Here is a 20633-nt window from a genome sequence, read left to right on the forward strand (position 1 = left end):
TGCTGATAAATCTTGGCAGATTACTATGCTGTTGGCCTCCAAAAATTCTCCTTATTTTAGTGAGAATGTTAGTTCAGTTAAAGCATAATTCTTAACAAGAAGTCTGCCAATTTTAGTTAAACTTTTTTTTTTATAATTCTAGCCAGAAAAGAATTTACATAGCTGTTAGTTAAATCTTTGAAAACTGCTGCTTTTGAAAATTAATATCCTGATAGCTTTGCATAAAACATTAAGAAAAGAAAAACATCAGAGTATATGAAAAAGAGTGATAATACCATTCTATTGCACTTACAGTTCCACTGATTTGACAGAGTGAAAGCATAACTTGGCAAAACAGTTCACTCAGAAATTAGCTACATTAAGTGCTGAAATGCATCCTTGAAGATGTGTATACTCAATCCTATGCATATGTTCTCATTATGTAAACTAGTAGTTTATAAAATTACTATAGTGAGAGCTGTTCACATTTAATTTTCATTAAATGCTTGGAGTGAAAAGGGGAACCTGAAACATTGAACCAGGTTTTGGAATCAGCACTATTACAACCTTCTAGTTTCCAAAATGTTCTTTGTTAAGAATGAATACATGCAATTCTGACTAATGAATTCCAGAATACATGAAAAGATCTGAACAGCTGCAGTACTCACCAAACTACTTGAAAACGTATGCAAGGAATGTTTTTTGTATTACGGTAAGATCAAGGCACTATTGTGTATTACACATACAAAATATTTTATTCCAGATATGACTTGTTTTGACTGTAACATATCTGTTTTAATAGAATGAATTAAGATACCAAATTCTGGTTAAGTTATACTATATCTTAATCTTAAAGTTGCTTCATCCTGTTCCCTGATAACATTTCACTGTGGCAAGATCTGTCTTGGGCTTATACATAGCAAAAGGAGATGTCTGAACTGTCTGGATGTGATTCTTGCGGAATGAACTAGCAGTCTTATCTAAGCAAGCCCTTTGTATCCATTACAATGGTAGAATTTTTCTTGGAGATAAAGTTATTGTTAAAGGGTAAAAGGACTGATAAAAATTACTGACATCAATGGAATTATAAGATTCTTTCGAAATATTTTGGCAAGCTACATTTTAAGGGCAAATAAAGTTTTCTGTGGGCTGCTCTACCCATTTTCATTTTAATCTGAATGTTATAAAACAACACTTTTTATCCATTGAAATGTACGTTAAGTCAAGGATTGAAATTCTACCCATTTTTGATAGATTTGTTTAATAAATTATTATAAATATTGATTATCATACTTGTTCTAAGTAATTCCTGGTACACAATATCATTAGTAATACTTGTCTATTAATATAGTATATTAATATTAAATCTTGCAGGCCCAATTGGCAAACAAAAGCTTAGGTTTGAAACATGCAGAAGAGGTCTTTATCCTGCAGTAGTTAGACAGTGGCTAAGATGATGATGATGACAATGACAACTATATATTAGTTTATTCATACAAGCCCTGTAAAGAGGCCTTAATTTTTTATTCTGTCTATGTACAGGAATAATAATCTGTATCCTACATCATTATACCACATGTGGACATTGTGGGAAAAAGCCAAAAACAATTGTTTTGTAGAATATTAAATTTATAACGTTTGTAGTTTTATCTTTTCCTTTTATTGTTTACCCAATGTGTATAATGGGATACAGACACCAATATTTCTGTAATAGAGCAACAAACAAATTAACATCATTCACTCCCACCCAGTTACATGACAACCCCCCCCCCCAGCCATGTCTACCCAGGTTTTGTGGCTCCCTGTGTTTTCTTTTCTATGGGAAATGAGTATCTCCCTCTGTGTTCCTTCCTCTCATACCTTTCTCTCCTTTTTCTTTTTCTCATCTCCCTTCCTCACATCTTTCTCTCATCTCTGTCTTTCTTTTTATCTCTATCTCCCAATCCCTTTCTCTCATTTCTTTTTCTTTCTCTCTCTTTTTCTCTGTCTCCCCCTCCCTCCTTCTCACCTCTCTCTTTTTCTCTCTGTTATCTCTCTCTCATCCCCCCTCTCCCTCACCTCTCTCTCTCTTTCTCCCCCCCCCTTTCTCTGTGGCTCCCTGTCACTGTGTCTCTTCTCACTCTCTTGGAAAGCCCTGTGTGCTCTCCTTGGGGCTTTTCACTACCCATTTTTCTTTCTTCCTTTTGGAAATCCGGGCTGGCTGAGGAATGAGCACAACTGTGGTGGAGGCTTCCCTCCCCCCTCCCCCTTCATTGCGCACCCTCCTAGCCCCGCCACAGCCAGCCAGGAGGTCTTGAGCAGCAAGGAGAGCATGCAGGGCTTTCCGAGAGAGTGAGAAGACACGCAGAGACAGGGAGCGAGATATAGACACACAGACACTCACATACAAACACACAGAGGGAGACTGACTGATGGGTGATGTCTTTAGTGATGGCCGAATCTGTCCCCTCCCCACCCCCCGCTTTTTCTTTCGCTGCCTGACTGGTGGGAAAAGGCAGGTGGCTACTTGGGTTTGTTAGTGCTGGATACACAACCTGCTCTCCACTCCAGGAGAGTGTATGTTTCCAGGGGCGAGTGGGGCAGGGAATGATCTCCAGGAGGAGGGGATCCAGTCCCCCTCATTGTAAAGTGTGCTTTTGCTCTGCTGCGCAAGGCACTGCGAGAGCAGCAGGTGGACCATGGAGGGGATATTAGATCTTCCCCACACCAAAGGAAGACCAGCCAGGCTTCTCCTACCCTTCCCCCTGCTCTCTTCCCCCCACTCAATCTTACTTCAGGACAGAGAAGTGTGTGCTGGAAATGGGTGTGTCTTGTGACCCTCTGGCACTTACCCGCAACTCTCAGTGCTCTCTCCCTCAGCTTGCTGAGGGAGAGAGCAGCCCTGATGCCTCTGCTTCCCCCCCCCCCCAATTATTCCAGCCATCGCTACCTGGGGAAGGCACAGGAAACAAAGCGGTGTGTTTCAAAGGCGGCCTACAGCATTCCACTGCAAGAACCAGGCCACGCTCTCCGCTGTCCCAACTCTCACCAATGGTGACGGGCCTTTAATTCCCTCCCCTCCGCTGGGCTGTTGTGCTAGGCACTTGCCAAGGGAAAGCGTTTCCCCACGCCGCCCCCTTCTTTCTGTTAGCCCTGCCCACAAGGGAGGAGGAAGGACAAGCTTGGGGGATGGCGGGGCCAACTTCCCTTGTATTACTTGATCCTAATCTACTTTTTTAAAAATATAGAACAGTGATGGCAAACCTTTTTCCCTTGGGTGCCAAAAGCACACGCTCGCATGCCCACCCCATAACTCATTTTTCGACTTCTGGTAGGTCCGCTTTTTGCCCTCCCCAGGCTTTCTAAGGCAAAAACTGCCTCCCCCCCTCCAGTCCCTCTGGAGGCCAGAAACTGCCCATTTTCTGGCTTCCTGTTTGCATGTTGGGTCGTTTTTTCCCCTCCAGAGGCTTCAATGAAGCCTCCTAAAACCTCTGGAGGGCAAAAACCGCCCCATAGCACAAACCGGAATTTCAGGAACAGACGTCCGGGTTGCCCGTAGGGCTATTTTTTGAAAAACGGCCACACATGAAGGCTAAAATCAGCGCATGCTGGAGCTGACAGTGCAATGCCTTGTGTGCCCTTAGAAATGGGTCTGTGTACCACCTGTGGCACACATGCCATAGGTTCTCCATCACATAGAAGAACAGGGTTGGAAGTGACCTTGAAGGTCTTCTAGTAACGCGTAAATCTAAACCTAACCCCCCCAAACCTAACCCTAAACCTAACCCTAAGCCTAACCCTTAACCTAACTCTAAACCTAACCCTTAACCTAACCCTAAACCTAACCCTAACCCTAATCCTTACCTTTATGTGAATCGGCTTGCTTTAATTTTATTTTAATTTTAATTTAATTTATTTTTAATTTTATTTGTCGCGCTGCTGATGACGTCACGTACGCGCTTTCGTCGGGCGCACTTTATTCTACCGCGGTTTTGACGGGTCACGTTCTAGTCCAACCTCCAGCTCAGGCAGGAAACTGTACCCGTGATGGCAAACCTATGGCACGTGTGCCAAAGGTGGCACACAGAGCCCTCTCTCTGGGCATGCGCGCTGTCTCCAGCTGCTCTTCTAGTTTCTAGCATGTGTGCTGGCCAGCTACTCTTCACATGTGCCGGAGCACTGGAAACCCAAAGAACAGTTGGCCGGCACGCATGCGTGTGCTGGAAACCAGAAGACCAGGTATTCAAGTTTCTGGGGCTCCGGCGCACACAAAGACCAGCTGGCCGCCACGCATGCATGGACCGGAAATCAAAAGACCAGGTGGTATTTGAGTTTCCGGGGCTCTGGCATACACAAAGATGAGCACGTGTGTTCCGGTTTGGGTACTTGGTGCCAAAAGGATTTGCCATTACTGCCCTATACCATTTCAGACAAATGATTGTCCAATCTCTTAAGAACTCCCGGTGTTAGAGCATTCATAACTTCTGGAGGCAAGTTGTTCCATTGATTAATTGTTCTGTCTGTCAGGAAAGTTCTTCTTAGTTCTAGGTTGTTTCCCTCCTGGATTAGTTTCTATCCATTACTCCTTGTCCTTCCCTTGGGTGCTTTGGAGAGTAGCTTGACTCTTTCATTGTGGCAACACCTAAGATACTGGAACACTGCTATTATGTAACCCCTATTCCTTCTTTTCATTAAACTCGACATACCCAATTTCAGCAACTGTTGTTTATATGTTTTAGCTTCCAGTCCTCTAATCATTTTGTTGCTCTCCTTTGCACTTTCTAGAGCCTCAACATCTCTTTTACAATGTGGTGACCAAAACTGGATGCAGTATTCAAGTGGTAGCTTTAGAGGACTACCAGTACCTCCTAGCTTTAGAAGAGAATGAATTATTGTCTATTGACTACTGACTATGTGTGTTCTTCTCCAGAAGAACTAGCAGTATGAAATTAGTGTGTTTATTCTTGAATGCTAAAATCTGTATTAAACAATCCTAGAGTCATTCCCAACCTACCAAGTGTAGGTTTAAGAGAGATGTAGGGAGGCATATATGAGACATTGTTGCATATCTGGCTATTCCTAAGCTAAGAAAGGCTGAAAGTCAACCATCTCTCAATAATATTGTAAGCACAGTCCATCTCCTTACAAATCTTTACGGAGATAATTTAAGCAGATATATGCTGGCATCACTTTGATGTTCCAAATCGGTTACCTCTGGAGAATAATAATTTGAAGTCTCTGAATGGATTGTTTCTGAAGCAATAAAATTAATTGTACCATCTCTAAAACCCTGCCTAGCAATTGAGTCTTTGAATCATTTGTTTTAAATAGTAACTTACATAGGACATTTTTTAAAAAAATGTTCTCTCCCACCATCCATCTATCTATCTATCTATCTATCTATCTATCTATCTATCTATCTATCTATCTATCTATCTATCATCATCTGTCTATAAAAAGAATGCTTTGTGAAGTGTAAATTTGATTTCTAATAAGTAGCTGATGATACTCATAGCTGCAGCTTCCAACAAAAGTGTATAAAAGGATAGATAGCAGGTGTGTTCTAAATTATCAGCTGGCCCAAAAGAAGAGCTCTCTTGAATACTTTATGAATAATTTATCTGGAACAAAAGAGAAATGAAAATTACACACAGGCTGAAGGTTGATGGAACATTTCTTTATAATTGTAATGCGACTTTGAGGATTGGTTGGGAAAAAAACCCCAGAAAATATAGCTACATTTCAGTGTAACACTAAATCATGATTTTCCCAAGTTTTTGACTCCAATTGCTCCTATCCAGACTGCCCAGAGATTTTAAATAGGGAACAGTAGCAGAAAATATCTGAAAGTGGCCAGCATGCCTACATTCTTCCTAAAATAGTATTTAGCAGCATGAGGGGAAAAAATACTTATCCCACTCATCTTTTCTTCCACCAAATCAAGGTTGATTCCTGCAGACTATCTGGACAAGTCCCTGCAGTTTTCTTGGCAAGATTTCAGAACTGATTTGTCCTTGCCTCCTTCCTCGCATTTTAAGAGAGTGACTGGCCCAAGGTCACCTCATTCATTTTGTGCCTAAGGCAGGAATAGAATTGTCTCCCAGTTTCTAGTCTGTCTTAACTACTACACCAGATTGATTCTCAAAAGGAAATTGTGATCATCTGTAATTAGGTTGAAGAAATAACTTTTGTATGGTCACAGGAAGTGATTAAACAATTTTGTGCTAAATTGTGTTAAGTAAAACCTAGTAGAAGATAAAATGGGATCTTGATCCCCTTTTTCATTCTTAACTATTCATGTATTCCTGTGTTCCTTCAAATTCATTTGCTATCAAAAATCCAATGAGTTTATCTTTGTGCAAATATTTTCACAGAATAGGAAAGACTACTTTTTCCATTGTCTTCCAAAGGGAAAACACCAATTATGAAACAATATTGAAATTAGTACAGTTATATTTTTATTACCATATTTTTCAGAGTATAATATGCACCAAGGTTTTGAAGAGGATTTTTTTAAAAAAAAAAGTAGGTAGGAAGATAGATGGATAGAGAGGGAGATAAAGAGAGAGAAATACAGTAGGTAAGTAGGGAGAGAGAGAGAATAGTTAGGTAGGTAGATAAAGGGATAGAGAGAAAAATAGATAGAGAAATACAGTAGATAGGTAGGGAGAGAAATAGGTAGGTAGGTAGGTAGGTAGGTAAGTAGGTAGATAAAGGGATAGAGAGAGAGAAATAGAGAGTAGGTAGGTAGAGGGATAGAGAGAGGGAGGAATACAGTAGGTAGGAAGAGAGAGAGAAAGGATGGGTAGGTATGTAGAGGGATAGAGAGAAATAAAGTAGGTAGGTAGGGAAAGAGGGGGAGGGAGAAATACAGTAGGTAGAGAGAGAGAGAGTAGGTAGGTAGATAAAAGGGATAGAGAGAAAAAAAATACAGTAGGTAGATAGGGAGAGAGAGAGTAGGTAGGTGGTAGGTAGGTAGATGTTTCCAGGTGTATTTATCCATGTGTTGGAGAAGGAAATCGCTGACAATCTCCAGCACCTAACTTTGTTTCTGCTGGCACAGCACTTGATCAAAGTAATTTGCGAAAACAGACCCATTTTTTTTCCAATGAAAGGCATGCATAACCATATGGAGATTTATAGAGTGCTGCTGGGGGCAGCAGCATGGACTATATGGTTGGGACCGACTATACATCCAGAAAAAATATCATTCCAAAAGGCAGATTTCCCATACAGAAGGCATATTGGGTCTCATAAGCATGCCCTTATTGTCAGGATGTGCAAAACAGGCAGATACCTTTCAAACAAAGATTTTGTCCTGTGCTCACTAAAGCGAACGTTGTAGGTGAATGCCAGCACTTTAAATTGCACTTGTAAGTCTGTTGGGAGGCATTGTACCAGAGTAGAAATGGGGGAGCTGGGAGGAAGTACCTGTCCATCCACCTGGATTCTGTAGTGCCTTCCTGTGCACTCCTCCTGTGCTCCATATCACCTGCTTGTGGCACCTGCCTGCCTGCTTGCTTTTCACAGTGCCTGCTTGTGGCACCTGCCCATCTACCTACAGCTTTTGCCAGCCTACTTGCCTAGGACTCTTCCCATGTCATGGTCCTCGTAAAATGATTCACAGTCCCAGAGTTACAGTGACAGCCAGGATCACTGGGATTACCATCATTCAGCAATGTGTTCATGTGACATCACACTTTATGATTGTATTGTTTAGCAGATCCAATAACAACAGGGACATTTGAATTGTCTTAAAGTATTTTACCTACATTTTGTACAAAGAACTTTTGGAAAAGTGTTTTGTGTAATGAAGGAAAAAGTTTTTCTAATTCTTAAGGTGTTTATTTTAATTTTTAAAAAACTTAAAAGCAAATATTCTTATATAGACACTAGAAAATTAGCTTTAATTATCTGTGATATATAAATGTATTTCATTGCCCTCCAGTTAACAACACAATCCTATACATATTCATTGAAAAGTTAAATTCTAATGGTTTGCTGGGATTTGTTCTCTGGAAAATGTATAAAATTGCCTTCTAATTACAGACTTATCTTAGCTAAGCCTGTAGCTAAGCATAGAGTATAAAAATTAAATCATTGCTTATTCTTTTCATATCTACCCACCTCTACCTCATTTTACTCTGTAAATCTTATATGGCTCAATTGCAATAATAGAAATAAATCCTAGGTTTTTATCTTGTGCTGTGAAGATTACTATATAATTACATTCCTAGTTTATTAATTCAAACATGAAAATGGAGTAGAGATACTAGTATATTTAGGAAACCAAGCAAAGTAACATGGTTTAGTGAAAACAAATTTGCTGCATTAACAGAAGATTTAAAAAGTCATGTTGAACACCAATACTTCCTTATGCCTCCTTATGGCTAAATTAACAATGTGTTAGAAATTATTTTGTTAAATGATCTAGCCTCACCATACTTTATTGAGTGGTGATTCCAAAGCAAGTTTCATCTGGAGTGTTTTGATTCATTGGAAAAATCAACTAGTCAAATGGATATAGCATGAATAATGCTCAAAATTGTAGCATAGCTAGATTTCATCCCCCCCCCCCATCTGCATATACAAAATAGATTAGGAAGCAGTTGCTAAGAGAATAGTGGGATTCTGAGGATAACAGTTTCCTAGCCCCAGGTTTATGGGAGATCAGTTTTCATTAAGGACATGTGGTACTCTTGAGAAAGTCAGAATTTCATTTTAAATCTGTTTGGCAAAGCAATTGCAATGTCAAAAAGAGAAAAATGCTGTGAATTCCAATGAAAGTTACAATTATTTAAAACATTAAAGAGAACATCTAAAAGAAATATTGGTCAAAGGGATGTTAATAATAACAGAGATACTTAATTCTCCAATCCCCAGGACTTGAAGTGAAGCTAGGTTCATCACTTTGGACTTTCCAAAGGACCTTTGAATGTCTTGAGGGTCCTTTGGAAAATCAAAAGCTTCACTTTAGACACCTAGAGCCTACCTCTAGCTGATGAAACCCATAACATGTTTTTTCTACTATTTCTGGTGTACAGGCAGATACAATTGAGGAGAAGCAGTTCCTCAGATAACTGGTCGTATACTATGTAGGATTTTAATACTCAAAACCAGCATCTTGAATTGACCTGGAAACAGACTGGTAACCAATTCAGTCTCTTGTGCCTATGCAGAATAAAAATGCTGACTTGCACACTACTAGGTATAGCCAGAGAGAAAGAGACAGTTTGCCACAGTTGAAGATTGGACAAGGCATATCTAAGTGCCGAGCTATTGTTGATTTTATAGATTAAGGGCTGTACTTTAATTGTACACAGAACAGAATTGAGAACCAGTGCAGGACCCTTGGCATTACATGTTCCCAGTTAATACATGAGGTGCTGCATTTTTGACAAGTTTCAATTTCTAGTCTTTTAAGGCGCACTTACGTAAATCAATTGCAAGACATAAATTACTGTAGCTAGGACGTCCTAGATCAGGTAAGGCCAAAAATTACATACCATAGTTGGGCAAAGACCCTCACTAGCCACACAGCCTCTGGCTGCTTTAAACACGAACAAAGAATACTAAAGGGCTTCCAAATTGTAAACCACCTCTATCACGGGGCTTCTTGAGAGACAAATCTGGTGTCAGTGAAAAAATCCTGATGTGCAAATAGCAATTCTGTGTTGCTTTTGTTTAAATTTACCTTTTCTCCCATGAAGACCTTTACAATCTCTAGCCACCAAGACAACATTGATAGTATGTGTCTCAGAGCCTGGGGTGGCAATGTCTAATTAGTAGCATCATAGAAATTTAGACAACTGCTTTATTTCCTTGTTTTATTTCTTAATTCCTTTCTTTGCTGTTCTGTTCACAGATTCGCACAAACATAAAGATAAACACAAAGACCGAGAACATCGACACAAAGAGCACAAGAAGGATAAAGACAGAGAAAAATCCAAGTACAGTAATAGGTAAGGTCAAGTGTAAGAAAGAAAAAGAACGCAACCCACAGAAGTTTTTTAAAAATGAAGAAAAATAGAAAAGGAAAAAAGATGCAAAGAAGTGACTTCAATATTCATAGCGGTTATAAATGCAATTATATTTTAACCTCTAAAATTATATCATAGTACCCTTCTTTCTACAACTTCTGACTCCAATCTTAGTGTAGAATTTGCAAAGATATAGTCAATCCTCATTTACTAACTGCAATTGGGATTGGCAACTCTGTTAAGTGTTAAGTGCAACACCATGTGATTGCACCAACTGATGACATCATTCCTAGCTGCAGTTAAGCGACTCAGTATAGGCCGTTAAGCACAATGTCACATGATTGTGACTTGGAACTTCCTGCCAACTTACCCATTGACATGCTTGCTGTAAGATGGCTGTGAAGATCACAAATGACAATCACATGACTGCAGGGATACTGTGATGGCTGCAATGAATTGAAGATGGGTCATATTGTAAGCTTGAATGGTCACTGAATGAGTAGCGAGGACTACCTGCACTTGATTTTGGTCTCTAGACCTTAGAATTTTGAAGTTTACAATATTATTAGATTATTTGGGCCACTAATGATATAGTATATTGCTAATTATGATTGATGGAGGAATACGCAATACTGTTAGATTATTTGGGCCACTAAAGATATAGTATGTTGCTAATTATATATTGGGCACTCTTACGTGTTCCTCCATCAATCATATGTATTTAGCCTTTAGGACTGGTCAACCTATATATAGTACAATTCCTAATATTCCAGAAATCATAACCAATAACTTTATAGGTAGCCCCAACATATTGAAAAGGCATCAGGTAGGTAAGATTTGGCCTCCTATCTGTTTAATGTTTTATGCTCATGAAAAAGGAAATTTCAAAATATAGTTGGAAAGAACCTGGATGTTAATTAGGCTTAAAAGAAAGCAATGTAGCCTTCATGGCATTCTTGATTTTTTTTTTCATTTTTAAATCACACATTGAAAATATATCTTTGGCAAAGGCATTAAAGTAATTATATCTTTTTTCATAATTCCTAAAGCTCAATAGAAATACTTTCAGAAGAAATATTTATATGCCCATTTATAAATTTGTGTGTATGTTAATTTCTATTAAAGAATAAATATATGAAAATAAATATTCAGAGTACTTGCCTTCCTGTGAATCAACACATAGCGTGCCTTTTGGAGCAGAAATGTGGGAATTTTTAGCTTTCATTTTCATTTAAACTCTGTGCTTTCATAAATCAGAGGGGAAACATAGCTTATTGACTTGTGCCCTGCACTGTTGCATTTATTTCAGAATGCTGTACTAAGACTTCTGTTAAAAACTACAGAAGCAAAATTTGTCTTTCACAGAATAGAAACTAATTGAACATGTTTTTAATATAGTTTAGTTATAAAATGTCAGATAATATAGTATTTCCTCACAGTTAATATGTTTTATGTAATGTTTATGTAATCACCTATTTTAGGTTTTTTTTGGGGGGGGTCAAAATATTACTTAGCATATGCTTTGCTTGTGAGTAATTGAATATTTGTTGGAGTCAGGATAATCCAGGGCTGTCAAATTCCCAGCCCATGGGCCGGATGCGTCACACGCTAGCCACACCCACACCCAGTTTAGTAAAAATGGGGGGGGATATGTCACGTGACGCCACCATGATGATGTGAATTTGACACCCCTGGTCTAATCACTGTTTTAAAAGAGGCTCAAAAGGAGGCAATTTTTTTAAAATGCAAGTTTGTCTTTGTGCTTATGAAGTGTCTGCTTTTCATATTAATATAAATGACTGGTAACAGCTGAACATTATACATTTTTTTCTATACTGTGAAATTTACTTCTGGATAGGCTATCCAAGAGCTTAGACTTGGCCTTTTCTGGATCTTAATTCAACCATCATATTTCCATAGTTTGGAAAGCGTAGTCAATTTAACTATGAATTGGGATGTGTCTTACTCATTTGTCTTCTCCATAAGCATAATTTTGTACATATTGAACATATGTATTGCTGCTACTAAAATTATGTATGAAAGATTTAAAAAATGAAAGGGAAAATAAGGATACTTTATACTCCAGGAGTATAAAGTATCCTAAAAGAATCAGCAGGATTTAAGTAGCATCTAATTTAAATATTAGTGGGAAATGCTATTTTGGGGGTGGGAGAACTCAGTAAAATAGTTGCTGAGAGAATTCCTCTGGAGAAAAGACTGGGGTGCCTTTATTCTCTCTGCACACATTTACTGGGTTTCCCTGGTGAGTAATTAAACAAAGATGTGTTACTGAAATGTTTGTATTGCTATTTTTCTTTAAAGAGAAAGTATTGAGTAATTTAAAGAAACTGAGTGGTACTTGTAGTGTTATAATTGCATTGTTTTCTTTAACTTTACATGCTCCTCACTGAGTTGGGATTACACCATTGAGAATTCCAGTTAGTGTTGTATTGAAGATCATTTTAATTGAGTTACATTAAACAAAGCACACGTATGCCTGCAATTATGTCAGAGAAATGCAGTTACTTGTGAATTTTATTGATTTCTCTTAAGCAGACTGGCTTTACTGTTACTAGAAAAGAAATAGAAAGTTTAAGCTAATGAACAACTAGTATTCCTTCCTCTATCAGTATAAACATTGCAATACATTTTTGAAAGCTTGGCTTTAGATGCTGATAAGACTATTTAGATACTGATAATGCATCATTTTTTTCCAGTTGCCTCTTCTCTGACTGAAACTATTCTTAAATCTTACAGTGAACACAAAGAGTTTTCAGAGAAGAAACACAAAGAGAAGGAGAAAACCAAACATAAAGATGGTAGTTCAGAAAAACATGACAAACACAAAGACAAACACAAAGATAGAGAGAAGGAGAAGCGAAAGGAAGAAAAGGTACAGTATTATGATGGGGATATTACTTTTTTGGATTGTACTTTTGTCAGCCTCTCTATTTTCAGTTTCTAAGGTATCTGATCTGCAGCTCTGGATGCCAAGAAAAAGTTAAGGTCCTGAAGATAAGAAAATGAAATTAAAAATTATGTACAACAACATTGTAGTTGAATATTGTGCTTGTTTGTTTAAAATGTCAGAAGGGGAGAGAATAAAGATAATTATGATAAAAATACATTGTCAAAGAAAAGAAAAAATATATAGAAAGTACTTTTTTAAAAGGTGAAAAAATGGAACAACGAAAAAATATTTTTAACAGTAAATACAATTCTATTTATACTTATCTAGTGTGATTTCAATTACATCTGTATTTTTAATACAATCATATAATTATCATGCTTATTTTATCTGCTGCATTTTGTATATATAAGCTCCTTATTTCATAACATTTCTCCATACAAAGTCTACAACAATAGGAGATCCGCTCATGATTGGCAAGTGTCACTAGATATTCAATCCATTAAGTGAAAGGGGCCAAACATTTACCTTTCCAATACTGCAATATTAGTTGTTTGGCCATATTAAGGCCATGGAGAATCCAATTGTATTATCTAGTTTTCAAATTCCAAGTGCTACATATGTCGTTCAAGATAATATTTTTGTCTGAAAAATTTAACTTTTGTCTCACAATTACATTAAGGTTATCCACTACTTTCTCCCCAAAATTTGTAAGTTTAGAACATTGTAAAAACGTGTTTTAAAAAATAAAAACAAGCATTTACATTCTATTTGAATGTCTTAAGTTTATTATAATAAGTGCCATAGAAAATAAAAAAGATGCAATGTTTGGAATTAGTCTCACAGATTGAAAAGTTTTGCAGCACATGAAGATGCAAAAGCTTCTGGTGCAAGGTCTTTTGTCAGTCCCATGGGGAGAAAATCTGATGTGGTTTTTTAAAAGCGTAATGACCCAGTTCTCATTTATGTCTTTTAGAGTAAATCATCATCTGGTGAAATGAAAATAAAGAAAGAAAAAGAAAATGGGTTCTCCAGGTAGGCAAGAAGCAACTTTGCATGAACATGCTTTCTAAATTTTTCTTCTTGTCTGAAAAGAATAAAATACGTTTCAACAAGAAATTCTGCTCTATATTATCTGCAAATTAGCACAGGTTTTCACATCGGGTGACATGCACTCCCTTACTAGTATGCTAAATTGGATATAGCCTATTATATCCTGAATCAGAGCATGAGAAAGCTGAAAGATGGCAAAGAACCAATGAAACGACATGTTCTAAAAAAAATATTGGAACAGTGTATCAGATTACCTGAGCTCTCTGCAACGGGGAGAAGCTCCCATTACTTGCCCCAGCTCCTGCCCACACTTAGCAGTTCGAATCCATGCAAATGCAAGTGGATTAGTACATTGCATTTCAGTGGGGAGGTAACTGCTTTCTGTCCGCCTTTGGTATATAGCCATGCTGGCCACATGACCATGGAAATTGTTTTCGGACAACAGTGGCGCTCTCAGCCAAGAAACAGATAAGCACCTTGCCCTAGAGTTGGACACGACTGACAGGGGAACTTTTACCCTTTGCTTATGCTCAGAGACTTGTGTTTTATTGTTGAGAGGTTTTATTCTCTTGTTCTTTGTCATGAAATTCTTGCAGGACTTTATGTTTCCATTTTAACATTGAATATTGGAAGCGCTTTATTCCAGAGTAGATAGGAATGCAACAATAATGAGTCAGTTCTTGTTGCAGGTAAAATTAGTGAACAAGGTCAGCTTCCAAAATATGTTTTAATGATTATTTTTTTGTAAACGTGTTCCTTCCACATATAGCCCACCATGTATAAAAGAAGAAATAGATGATGATGGCTATTATAAAGAAGATTACAAGAGACCACGAGAGGATGATGAGTGAGTGTTAAATTCAGCTGTCTTCCCAGTTCTGAATCTTGATCACTGAGCTAATTAGCTATATCTCTTTTGATAAGATCAGAACACAAATTTCTACCTGGTCTACAATTCAGAGTACATCAGAGAGTTTTCCAGTTGGTGTATTATCATATTATTTTGCAGAAGTTCTCTAGAATTAAGTTGACCAATATAAGGAGCAGTGAGGGGCAGTAGTCTGAATCAAGCATTTAAAGCATGAAATGTATGCTGTTTCACAGAAGTAGCATAGATAGATACTTTATATTTATTGTCAGATGCTGGGATAATTTTTATAGTCTTGAAAAAGGCATCTAAAACAACCAATTATTAAACCAACAGTTTAATGACAATCTTATTTTAAGAATGTTTACTTCTCAGAGCTGTTTGCTGAGATGGACAGCCATACATATTGAAGGAAGATAGATGAATGATTGTATGGACAGACAGACAAAAAAGTAACCTTTTGAAATTGAGGCATGGTAATTTTTTCAAGCACTAATATTCAAATAGAACTAATGGAGCTAAAATATATGAATTATTTGCAATTATTTTGCAATTTCAGTATTGACTACAAACCTAAGAAGATTAAAACTGAAGATGTAAAAAAATCAAAAAAACGAAAACAGGAAGATGAAGAGGTAATTGTTTACTTTTTATTTTATCTTATGGACTGCCAACAATTTATGACAGCGGATCAATGTTAATCCCAGTATAGATTTAAACGTCCCTCTATCAATCTATCATCTATCTATCTATCTATCTATCTATCTATCTATCTATCTATCTATCTATCAATAATTTTTCATAATCTGACATATTAATTTTGATGACACTTTCTCATAGTCCCAGTGTATAAAACAGCTGATATACTTGCATGCTAAACTTCCTTTTCTATTAAGAATATTTCAGATGGATCTCATTTTACACTAATTTTTAAAATGTAAAAGAATCTTACATTGCTATGGTACATTTTCATTTAACCTTTTTTAGGAGATTAAACCGAAGAAAATAAAGAGCAAAGATAAGAAGCCCCCAGAGGGAGAAATGAAAAAGAAAAAAACAAAAAAAGAAGAGGAACAAAAATGGAAATGGTAACACCTACATGCATTTTTATACATGTCCATCATGTAAATTTCTTTAATATTAATATTATGCACAGCATGGAAAAGAAGTAAGAAATAATAAACAGTATGAGACTAGAAAAAGGAAAGGAAATTTAGCTAACTTTCTTTTACACCATTCACATTACATTTCTATCTTTGCAAACTACCTAACAATAACATTGTTAAAGCCCGGTTTGTCTACATTTAGGTTACTCCTAGGTAACTCCAGTATGGAGTAACCAAATAAATATGCCATCAGATATTCAGGGAACTCTCTCAGAAACATGGGAGAGAACCATTGGCCAGGTGGCTGGGCCTAGGATTCAAGTGATTACAGCCTAATTTTACAGTTCTAACCCTAACACTGCTCCTACTTGTCCTAATGCGTACAGTGAGTTTTTGTGGTCAAGAGCACTATCTTGATAACTCACATTTTCTCCCTCCTTTTCTGTCTTTTGAAGGTGTGAAGTTATTCTGCTTCCCTTTAATCTTCTTTCTTTAGTAGGACTTGTTTTTCATCTTTAAAGCTATGAGTTCATTAATAGCCTTCTCTAAAGAGCCTGTTATTAGCTTCAATCCCGGTTATGAAGTTTGGAGAACTAGAAGCTGTCTCAGTGAGATGAAATCAGTGTGTTATTCCCCATTATTTTATGAAATCCCTTTATTTTTGATTTACAGAATGTAACACCTTTAAAACAATACAACCAACCCTATCTCTAACTATAACTGAATTATTAGACCCTAAGAGCATTAGTTGGTTAAGAATAATTAGCTTATTTAACATCTGATTAAATTAAGGATGATAAACTAAATTTGCATATTACCCATTTTCACATACTGAATACTTTGATGTGCGTTTGTTCTTTTTCATTTTTATTTTCTGTTACAAAATAACTTTAGTGTTTGTTTTTAGTTGTTTCCGCTAACCCGCTCTGAGTGTTTAGAAATAAAATTCCCCAATGAGAAGATTATCAAATGATAAGCAGGTGATAATTTTAAAGAGATTAAACATATTTTAGAATATAAAACTATCAGTTTAATTTTCATTAAGTTTTTTTATTTCAAAAATAATAGCAACTCAAGAATAATGTGTTGGCATTATATTCACGTACCTTATATTTCTTATTCATACTCACAACACATTGTCATGTAACTTGCTGAACTTTAAATATATGCTCCCATTTTCAGTTCTGGGAGCTAAATTATGCCTAGTATTGGTATGCTGTTTGGTTATAAAGATGGATGGGGATATAAAGAACCTGATCAGTCATGATTGGTTGTGGAACAGACCCCTGATTCCTTAGTGTGGACCAAAAAGGAAAGCATTCTTTGTTGCCTTGTTTACTGTCTGTTCCATTTTATTGCTGCTTTTTGAGATGCGATCTGATGTGTGTGTTTTGTAGTGGTGGTTTTTGCTTCTGTCTGAAGCTAATGTATAGTAATTTGAATGTCATTGTGTTTAATGGATGCTTGGGATATATCTATCTATATCTATCTATCTATCTATCTATCTATCTATCTATCTATCTATCTATCTATCTATATCCCAAACATCCATTAAACACAATGACATTCAAATAAATTATGGTGGAAAATAAGTATTTGGTCAATATCAAAACTTCATCTCAATACTTTGTTATATATCCTTTGTTGGCAATGACAGAGGTCAAATGTTTTCTGTAAGTTTTCACAAGGTTGGCACACACTGTTGCTGGTATGTTGGCCCATTCTTCCATGCAGATCTCCTCTAGAGCAGTGATGTTTTGGGGCTGTCGCTGGGCAACACGGACTTTCAACTCCCTCCAAAGGCTTTCTATGGGGTTGAGATCTGGAGACTGGCTAGGCCACTCCAGGACCTTGAAATGCTTCTTACGAAGCCACTCCTTCATTGCTCGGGAGGTGTGTTTGGGATCAATGTCATGCTGAAAGACCCAGCCAAGTTCATCTTCAATGCCCTTGCTGATGGAAGGAGGTTTGCACTCAAAATCTCACGATACATGGCCCCATTCATTTTTTCTTGTACACGGATAATTCAACCTGGTCCCTTTGCAGAGAAACAGCCCCAAAGCATGATGTTGCCACCCTCGTGCTTCACAGTAGGTATGGTGTTCTTTAGATGCAACTCAGCATTCTCTCTCCTCCAAACACGAGTTGTTTTCCTACCAAACAGTTCTACTTTGGTTTCATCTGACCATATGACATTCTCCCAATCCACTTCTGGATCAACCAAATGCTCTCTAGCAAATTTCAGACGGGCCCAGACGTGCACTGGCTTAAGCAGGGGGACACGTCTGGTACTGCAGAATCTGAGTCCCTGGTGGCGTAGTGTGTTACTGATTGTAGCCTTTGTTACATTGTTCCCAGTTCTCTGCAGGTCATTCACTAGGTCCCCCCGTGTGGTCCTGGGATTTTTGCTCACCGTTCTTGTATCATTTTGACCCCATGGGGTGAGATCTTGCATGGAACCCCAGATTGAGGGAAATAATCAGTGGTCTTGTATGTCTTCCATTTCTAATTATTGCTCCCACAGTTGATTTCTTCACACCAAGCTGCTTGCCTATTGCAGACTCAGTCTTCCCAGCCTGGTACAGGTCTACAATTTTGTTTCTGGTGTTCTTCACAGCTCTTTGGTCTTCACCATAGTGGAGTTTGGAGTGTGACTGTTTGAGGTTGTGGACAGGTGTCTTTTATACTGCTAACAAGTTCAAACAGGTGCCATTAATACAGGTAATGAGTGGAGGACAGAGGAGCCTCTTAAAGAAGAAGTTACAGGTCTGTGAGAGTCAGAAATCTTGCTTGTTTGCAGGTGACCAAATACTTATTTTCCACCATAATTTGCAAAAAAAAATTCTTTCCAAATCAGACAATGTGATTGTCTGGATTTGTTTTCTCATTTTGTCTCTCATAGTTGAGGTCTACCTATGATGTCAATTACAGGCCTCTCTCATCTTTTTAAGTGGGAGAACTTGCACAATTGGTGGCTGACTAAATACTTTTTTGCCCCACTGTATGTATGTATGTATGTATGTATGTATGTGTGTATGTGTATGTATATTGTATGTATGTATATATATATATGAAATAATCTGAGCAGTATCTTTGTTCCTTTATGTTGTTTATTTTCTTGAGTTTTGTGACAGTTATCCTATCCTGTATCATAATTGGTATTCTTTACTGAAATGCAGGCATTATGATCAGTGCTGCAATTGTTCAGATTTCCTGCCTGGTAGTGTGCTCTATGCAGTAGCTAATTTTAATGCAGAATGTTTGTTTCTGGTGCATTTGTCAGTCTGGGCTTTTCTTATTACATCAACACCCTTAGGACTGTTTCACATAGGGTGCTTTTTGCAAGCAAAATGTCCAGTGCCTCTAAAATATGTCACCAAATTCCAGTGGCAAACAACTGAGAAATGGCAGCATATTTTCTATCTTTTTTATGGGCAGGGGAGAGAAATGGGAAGACAAGAGGGTAAAAATGTTCTTTCTCGCATCACACCCAATGAAACTAAACCTCTTACCAAATCAAAAACACCTAAGACTATTATTGCCTATTATCTTTGAAATTCTTTATTTTATAAAATATTGACTAAGTAATTTTAACATTGGTACAGAAAAAAGTTAATAATGTGACACAAAGGCAAATCAATAAATTAAGTGAAGAACATTAACTAATATAAATATATGTTTTTAAGCACAACAGAACAATGGAAGACTCCTTGATTGAATTGACCAATTTAGATATTCACATAGAATGCTGTGATACTGCTTTGTTTATTCTGGATTTATGTGCAGTAGCTGGATAGATACTATTCTTACTTATTTCATCTCTTCCTCTGTTTTAAAGGTGGGAAGAAGAACGCTATCCTGAAGGTATTAAATGGAAATTCTTGGAGCACAAGGGTCCTGTGTTTGCTCCTCCATATGAACCGTTGCCTGAAAATGTCAAATTCTACTATGATGGTAAGTTATAAAAACTGGTGCTTTGTAGAAGAGCAGAATTAACAGCTATTTAGCATCCCAAATCTATGAGTTTTCATGGGCAGAAATGGTAATGGTTTTGCTTGCAACTGATCAGTATTTATCTGGATTTTGTATTAGGAAGGGGCCAAAATTGCATTATAGGCTGTGTTGTTTTGGGCCTAAAATAGGTACACTACAGAAGAAAACATGGGTACCAGGATTCTAAATTCTATGATGCTCATATATACTTCAGCCTATTAAATTGGTGGCACAATGCTTAAAGTGCAATATTGTAGGCAAACTCTGCCCACAGCCTGGAATTTGATCCTGATGAGGTTCAAGGCTCATACTTCCATCCTTCCGAGGTTGATAAAATGAGGACCCAGATTGTTGAGAGCAGTATGCAAAATAATGCTTCTGTATTGTAAACCATTCAGAGAGTGCTATAAAGCACTATAAGGTGGTACATAAGCCTAAATGCAATTGTTATTCTATTACTATTGTTAAATTAATTTATATATCAAGTTACTGTGGGTAGGGAGAAAAGAAATAGTTGAATGTCTTTTACATTTTCTTTACTTTCCATTTACTTCATTAAATCCTTTTTTATTGTAGCTGCTAACATGTGTTACTACTTCTGAAACTGTCAGCATTTTAGTAATTCTTTTAGCTGTTTTTAATCATTACTTACTGTTACGGCTTCATTACAATAGTGTGCTCTTGCTGCACTATAAAAACCCCGCTCCCAATCACATTAGAGGTGGTTGTTGAATTAAGAGGCAATCCCACCTCTCCCCTTCCCTCTT

General features: G+C 37.3%; 1 protein-coding gene across 1 annotated transcript in view; it reads left to right on the top strand.

Annotated features, from left to right (window-relative positions):
• The window catches only part of TOP1 (DNA topoisomerase I), a 63362-nt gene that overhangs the window by 22336 nt on the left and 20393 nt on the right, over window positions 1-20633 (top strand). The window contains exons 3-9 of the mRNA XM_032217892.1: window positions 9824-9920; window positions 12696-12831; window positions 13823-13881; window positions 14669-14746; window positions 15327-15402; window positions 15755-15855; window positions 19712-19827. Coding sequence (XP_032073783.1) covers window positions 9824-9920; window positions 12696-12831; window positions 13823-13881; window positions 14669-14746; window positions 15327-15402; window positions 15755-15855; window positions 19712-19827 — 663 coding nt within the window. The remainder of the gene's footprint in view (window positions 1-9823; window positions 9921-12695; window positions 12832-13822; window positions 13882-14668; window positions 14747-15326; window positions 15403-15754; window positions 15856-19711; window positions 19828-20633) is intronic.

Source organism: Thamnophis elegans, chromosome 5, assembly GCF_009769535.1.
Source record: "Thamnophis elegans isolate rThaEle1 chromosome 5, rThaEle1.pri, whole genome shotgun sequence".
NCBI lineage: Eukaryota > Metazoa > Chordata > Lepidosauria > Squamata > Colubridae > Thamnophis > Thamnophis elegans.